Here is a 7,433-nt window from a genome sequence, read left to right as displayed (position 1 = left end):
CTCGGGGGAGAGCCTCAGAAAGCCAGCCACCAGCCCAGAGAGAACCAGCGTCAGCCTCCGCTGCTGCAGCAGCAGCAGCAGTCACCACCTCAGTCCCTCTGACCCCGCGTCCTTCCTGCAGGCCAAGTCCTAACATCTTAGTCAGGCTATCAATGCGCGAGGGAAGGAAGCTGCCTGTCTTGTTCCTCACTGGAACCGAGCACAAAGCCAGGCACAAAAGCCCAGCTGAGTACATGTATTATGCATTTAATTAATAATGATGATAATTTGGTATTAATGAATAACTTCTGTTTGTGAGTCTAACCCTGCACTATTAATCAGGGTTCCACCAAAGATGCAGAGCCAGTAGGAGATGTATATTAAGTGATTTATCGCAAAGAATTGGCTTATGTGATTTTAGGGCAGGCAACTTGGGTCTTACTTTCTGTCTTCTTCTTCTTTTTTTTTTTTTTTTTTTGAGACGCAGTCTCACTCCGTCGTCACCCAGGCTGGAGTGCAATGGCACGATCTCAGCTCACTGCAACCTCTGCCTCCTGGGTTCAAGCCATTCTCCTGCCTCAGCCTCCCGATTACAGGCGCCTGCCACTATGCCCAGCTAATTATTTTATTTTTAGTAGAAACGAGGTTTCACCATGTTGGCCAGGCTGGTCTCGAACTCCTGACCTCAAGTGATCCACTGCCTCAGCCTCCCAAAGTGCTAGGATTATAGGGGTGAGCCACCACGCCTGGACTGCCTTCTTTTTTTGTTTTTGTTTTGCGATGAAGTCTTGCTCTTGTTGCCCAGGCTGGAGCGCAGTGGTACGATCTCAGCTCACTGCAACTTCTGCCTCCCAGGTTCAAGCTATTCTCCTGCCTCAGCCTCCCTACTAGCTGGGATTACAGGCACACACCAGTATGCCCAGCTAATTTTTGTATTTTTAGTAGAGACCAGGTTTCACCTTGTTGGCCAGGCTGGTTTCGAACTCCTGACCTCAGGTGATCCGCCCCCCTCGGCCTCTCAAAGTACTAGGATTACAGGCATGAGCCACCACACCCGGCCCCCCTGGGTATTTCTAATCCTTGCACTAACCCTAGTAAGGTATGTGTATTCCCAGTTTGCAGAAGAGAAAACTGAGGTTCAAAGAGATGTTACACAGCCAGAGAACGGCAGAGCTAGAATGCAAACCAACGGCTGTCTGTTCTTATCTCTTGTGCTGCTGCTCCTTAGCTTGTCTGTCACATTTCCTCAGTGACAGCTGGATATGCCAATCTGTCTCGGTCAAAATTTATCTTTTAGCGGGTTGCAGACTAGACCGGGCCCTGCAGTCATGGTTAATCACAATGAGCTACTGCAGGATTAACCAGAGACAGCCTCCATCAGTCACAGTCATGCTTATCAATCTCAGCCTGTCCTGTCAAGTTTCATTTCCTGCATGAAGAAACTCAGCTCCCTCTCCACCCCTCCCCACTCCCAGTCTTAAGCGCTGAGCTCTGTGGTCTGGTCTCAAAGCTCCCTGTTTCAGTTGGGCTCACCATCTTCTCCGAGACTCCAGGACACTGAACAATTGATGTAGAAGCTGTAGGTGGTGGCCTAGGAGTCCCACCTTGTGGGTTACATGTCCATTCAGATCAGAATTTCTCAACCTTGGCACTATTGACATTTGGGGCCAGATAGGTATTTGTTGTACGTGGCTGTCCTATGCATTGTAGGATGTTTAGCAGCAACCCTGGCCTCTACCCACTAGACGCTAGTAGCACCCCTCAGTTGTGACCACCATTCCTAAATGTCCCCGGGGCGGGGGTTGGGGGCAAAGGAGGAGGGGTCATTTCCCCACTCTCAATGCAGTTGAAAAACACTGATCTGGGTGAACTTACCTTTGATTATTCCACAAAAGCAGAGAGGATGGTCCTTTATGGGAGACAGAAATATGGATCAGGGTGTACAGGGTCCTGAGGAATCATATGAAGACCCATTGTTTATAAACCAAGTCCTATTCCAGAACTCTAGGGATAACAGATTGCTAAATGAGATCTATAAGGAAAATTCAGGGAAGGATTCATAATGTTCCTCGCAGCAGTTGCCTCTGACAAGAGACAGAAATCTGGAGAAGGCTGAAGAATCACTTTTCGCTGCACAGTCTTTGTATCATTTAATTAATTACCTTTCCAAAGAAAAGAAGTATTTAGTATTTGAAAGTATAAGGAAATGCTCAGGATATATATTTATGTATTATATATATATATATTTTTTTTTATGTACTTATTTTGAGATGGAGTCTAGCTCTGTCACCCAGGCTGGAGTGCAGTGGCACGATCTCGGCTCACTGCAAGCCCCGCCTCCAGGTTCATGCCATTCTCCTGCCTCAGCCTCCCGAGTAGCTGGGACTACAGGAGCCCACCACCACGCCCGGCTAATTTTTTTGTATTATTTTAGTAGAGACGGGGTTTCACCGTGTTAACCAGGATGGTCTCGATCTCCTGACCTCGTGATCCACCCGCCTCGGCCTCCCAAAGTGCTGGGATTACAGGGGTGAGCCACCGCGCCCAGCCAATTGATCCTTCTCTTCATTCAGCTTACAGATTGCCTCCTCAGGGAGGCCTTACCTGGCCACCGTATTTAAAGGGGTCTCCTTCAGTGACCCTCCTTCCCTTTTCCCTGTGTATTTCTTTCCTAGTGATGATGGCTCTGTAACCGACTGTTTGCCTGTGTTGGCATCTGTTTCCTCCACTAGCCTGTGAGTTCATGAAGGGCAGGGACTTTTGTCTTGTTTGTGTTGTGCCTGGAGAGTCACCCAAGGCCTGTACCACCTTGAGTTCCAAACATTTGTTGAATAAACATGTTCTAAGTTGGGATGTCTCCACTTCAGTTTTAGCCCTTCCCACAATGCCAATTTGTACCAGTAGCCAAGGTCAGAGAGAGACAGTGAGAGAGAGAGAGAGAGAGAGAGAGAGAAGAGAGGCCAAGGAAGTATGGTTCAGCATCAAACACATTTATTTCACTTTTATTGAGTATACAAGAACAGAGAGCACACGCATACAGCACGGAGCACTGAGGTGGGGGAGCATGGGGACGAGAGAGGAGAGAAGGGTGTGAGTAAAAAGGAACAGGACAGCATCGCAATTGGTTGTTAAGGTGCTTTTGAAAAAAAAATTATTTCGAGTGATGTTGCTCATGCAATTTCAGGCCAGTCTTGGAATGTGCTTGCAGGATTCAAAAACTGAAACAGGTCCTGGCACTTCCTGTACCCTCAGATGGAAAAGATCCAGAGAAAACAAAACAAGAGAAAATGAAGACCCATGAGATGGCAGAGTAGAAAAAGACCCTGGAGAGCATCTGGTTCTTTCTGCTTATTTTGCAAGTCGGAAAACTGAGACCCAAGAGGGGGAACAGGGATAGCCTGATGTCACATGGTGAGTTAGGAGCTGAGCCAGGATGGTCACCCAGAACTCCTAACCGCCCTTAGGGACTTTTTCCACTATGCTACATGGCCTCCTGGGTAGAGAGGCGGCACAGAGAGGATGAGAAACGAAAAAGAGAAAAGGAAAAGTAGGTTGAAGACAGACAAGACAAACATCTCTATTCTCTACAAAGAGGAGGATGGGGAGGAAACAGTGCCCTAGATTCTAGCTTTGCAGGTCCCCTCCTCCCTAGTGGCACTGCCTGTGTCTCTGTAGAAGGGAGGTCAGAACATCCACAGGATGGCAACTTCCCCAAGCCCTGGTGGCCCACAAACTCCACAAGCTAAGCCTGGTCACTTCATCCCTGCCCTGGAGCCAGGTACAAAATCCAGAACAAGGATCCTCCCTCTGAGGTGTGTCCAGTGTGCTCAGGACTCCTGGTTCCTGCAAAGATGAGTTCCTAGACCGAAGTGGCCCAGAGAGGACTGGAGCCACCACTCCAGCTCTTGACCCAGAACGAGTAGGAGCTCTCAAGTTAAGAAGGGCAGGAAGAAGGTTCTGTGGCTTTTCCACCAGGATTGCAGAAAGAACCTGGTGTATGGGAAGTGTGCTGCTGCACTCAGGGGGAGTTGGAGTGGGCCCACCGGCCTGCACCCGGGGGATGCCGCTGATTCTGCTGCCCCGCTGAACTTCCCATTTGCCCAGAGATGCAAATACTATTCTGATTTCCTGCCCTGCCTCAGGGCAGCACCAGCTAAGCAGCTAAGGTGTATGTCATCACTGACAAGCAAGCCAAAGGGACACATCTAACCTGGGCCGCCTGGGGGCACCCCTGGGCAATGCCCCAATAGATTGGCGAGAGTGGGGAGATGCTCTCAGATGGGCCAGCCATGGTTGAAATATAAAGCTGGCTCAGGTGGCTTCTCAGGCTCCACCCTCCCCTCCCACCTTCTTCAGCCTGAGAATAGTCCCTGGCACAAGCAGGTAATCAGTAAATACTTGTGGAATGAATTTATTAACTGGTTTAAGAGGAGGACTGGGAGGTAAAATGGAAGTGAGAAATTAGCAGTGCAGTGGGACATTTTCCCTCACCAAGGGGCACTTTCTGAGCTCAGAGAAGTAGCTTGTGGCAGACAAGCTGAGGAAGCCCACATGTGGCAGAGGGCAATGCCAAGCTTTTGATGTGAGCTTCCTGAAGGTCTCCTGTGGTCTTGGAGCGATTTCTGGGCACAAGCTCAGAGATCAGATGTTGATTAAGAGGGAGGTCTCCAAGCCAAGGTCTTATGCAGAGCTGGAGCCTTTGAGCAACATTGCCCGTCACTCTCAACTTTGTCCTGGGACAGGGGAGGCCTTTGCAAATGCAGTTTTGATTTCTCAGGGTCTGCCCCGTGCAGCCTCCTTACCATAGCTACTTTGGCCCGAGAAGAAGAAATGATTCAGAACAAGGAAGAAAGTAGAGGAAAAGGCTGAGCTGGGAATTTTTAGACAGTCAGGTTAAAGCCATCATCTATAATGGCTGGGAGCACCACCTCCCTTTGGATATGGAGTTGGTTATTACAATGGGGTCAGGGAAGGGCAGGATGTGGCAAAAAAAAAAAAAAAAAAAAAGAGAGAGAGAAAGAGAGAGAGAAGACTGAAAACCAAGGCAAGCCCCGTAGGGAGATAAGGACTAAGCCAGGGACCTCTACTGTGGCAACTTCAGCAGCAGAGTCCCAGATTGGGACCCGGTACCTGAGCACAGACCAGGTCCTGACTGCTACTACCAGGGGGCAGGGAGAAGGTGTCTCGAACTGGCATTTTGGGGACAACATCTGTGTTGCTTCTTTCTTGCTAAACCCACACCTCTCCATTAGGGGCCCCCACCCCTCCCCACCAATCAACCAATTACAAACACCACACACAGTATTACTACACTGAACCCGTCAGCCCCTACTGTGAGCCAACCCACACCCAGAGTCCAGGTCTCCTTAGCTGGGCCAGTTCAGTGAGATCTAGGAACCTCAGGATACATCAATCACAGTCAGATAATTATAATTTTAGAATGTCAGCTTCATACTTACCAGCACTGTTTATTTTAATATTTTTTTCCTGTTATATGCAATATACATAACTTAAAAGCACATCCGTACAAACCTCCTACAAGCTGCACCTTCATAATGAGAAACCATAAACATACAATGTCTACTTCCCTTCCTGTGGCTTCGTTTTCTGTTCTTGCTTTCTTTTCTTTTTCTCATTTCAAAGGAGAGTCATCTGCAGTGGCCCTCAGCAGGACCCAGACACAGAGGGTGAGGGGTGTTGGGTGGGGGAAGGGGGAGGAGGGAGCCGAGACAGAAAATGACAGCAAGACATTGAGGAGGTGGGAGAGAGGCAGGTGAATTTTGCAGCCCAGTGTCAAGATCCAGAAAGTAAGAATCCAGTGTTCTTCCTCTTTCTTTCCAAGTGGGGAATTTTCTTTCTTTCTCGGAAAATGGTTGACTGTGCGTGTCTTGCTGCTGCGACTTCTCTTGCTTTGCTGCGTGAGTGTTTTCCTTTGCATTCAAGTGGGCCTCAGAAATGCTGGAGAAGAACAAATGGAACTGCTCGTCTGCTAACTGTACCGTGCAGAACCAGGGTGGGAGGGACTTCTACAATCATCGTGGTCTGGCTTGCGTTTCTTATTTGGCGGGGAAAGGAGTGAGCAAGGGATTATAGTTATTATATAATTTTTTTTCTTGAAAAAAATCCCACCAGTTCTTCAATTTGTCTGCAAAGGAAATGTAGGTGTTCAGATGTCAGTTGTTGCCGTCAGCCAACTGCTCTGCCAGCCCCAGCAGCAGTGCAAGGACGCGGTGTTTCCTGTATATATATCTATATCTCTATATATCTATATATATATATGCTTTTCCCTTCCCAGTCTCTCATCAGTGACAGTACGTCGCAGCTGGGACGTCGGTGTTGCGTCGGAGAATCCAGAACGAAGGCCCCTTCTTAATGGTTCTCTGGCTTGGGTTGGACCAGAAATACCAGGATCTCTTCACAGAGGTCAGGATTCCTGGAAGCCAGAGGCATGGGGTAGAATGGGGGGGTGGGGAGTGGGGGAAAAGGAAGAGGACAAGGAAAGTTAGCAACTTCGGTCACTTGTTTTTAAATACATGGCAAGAGGTTGTTTTTGCTACCCTTTACCATAGGCCCTTTATTGTGACTCAGCAAGGTAGAGTGACTTGCACCTGTAATCCCAGCTGCTTGGGAGGCTGAGGTGGAAGGATCTCTTGAGGTGAGAAACTGGAGGCTGTAATGTGTAATGATCATGCCTGTGAATGGCCACTGCACTCCAAGGCCACACAGCTTATGTGAGGCAGCAGAGAACTGAACCCACATCTGTCGGATTCCAGAGCCCATCTGTGTTTGCTCGCTTGTTTCCAGGGAGGTGGTAATCTTTTACTTTGGCCTGAAAATGTGTTAAAATGTCCTTTAACACCAAGAAGCTAAGATCATCATCATTTCACTTTTTCTTCCTATCTTTTGTCAGCTCTAAGAAATGTTTAGTCACGATTGCAGATGTTCTTTTTTCATTTGTTTTTCCTTTCTGTTGTCCGTGGGCTTGCTGTGTCCTGGAGATTAAACCACAGACAGCAGTGTTTAAATAAAGAAATGGAGCCTGGATTCCAGGTTTGGCTCCAAAACTCAGTGTTTAAGAGAGCAGGCTCTGCACTCTATGGGCCAGCTAGCTCTGTAATCTTGGGTGAGTTTCTTAACTTCCTTTCCTTTAAAAAAATTTTTAAGAGATGAGTCTTACTATGTTGCTCAGGCTGGAGTGCAATAGCTATTCACAGGCATAATCAATGCACATTACAGCCTTGAATTCCTGGCCTCAAGTGATCCTTCTGCCTCAGCCTCCCAAGTAGCTGGGATTACTGGTGCATGCCACAGTGCCTGGCAAGTTTCTTAACTTCTTTAAGCCTCAATTGCTTCCTCTGTAAAATGGGTTCTGCCTCCTATTATAGGGAGGAATTGAAGCAAGGGCCCAGCATATAATAAGTGCTGAATAAATACTAGCTGTTCTTATTATGACA

General features: G+C 48.0%; 1 protein-coding gene across 5 annotated transcripts in view; it reads right to left on the bottom strand.

The window, feature by feature from the left end:
• Positions 1 to 5,417: 5,417 nt before the first annotated feature.
• EPB41L1 (erythrocyte membrane protein band 4.1 like 1) overlaps positions 5,418 to 7,433 on the bottom strand; it is a 139,371-nt gene continuing 137,355 nt past the window's right edge. For all 5 annotated transcript variants that reach the window (XM_026455272.2, XM_026455273.1, XM_026455271.1 and 2 more), the window contains one exon: positions 5,418 to 6,412. In XM_026455272.2, coding sequence (XP_026311057.1) covers positions 6,404 to 6,412 — 9 coding nt within the window. In that variant the 3' untranslated portion in view covers positions 5,418 to 6,403. The remainder of the gene's footprint in view (positions 6,413 to 7,433) is intronic.

The sequence above is a fragment of the Piliocolobus tephrosceles genome, chromosome 20, assembly GCF_002776525.5.
Source record: "Piliocolobus tephrosceles isolate RC106 chromosome 20, ASM277652v3, whole genome shotgun sequence".
Lineage (NCBI taxonomy): Eukaryota > Metazoa > Chordata > Mammalia > Primates > Cercopithecidae > Piliocolobus > Piliocolobus tephrosceles.
The sequence above is the reverse complement of the archived record's forward strand: the minus strand, read 5'-3'. Positions and strand labels throughout refer to the sequence as shown.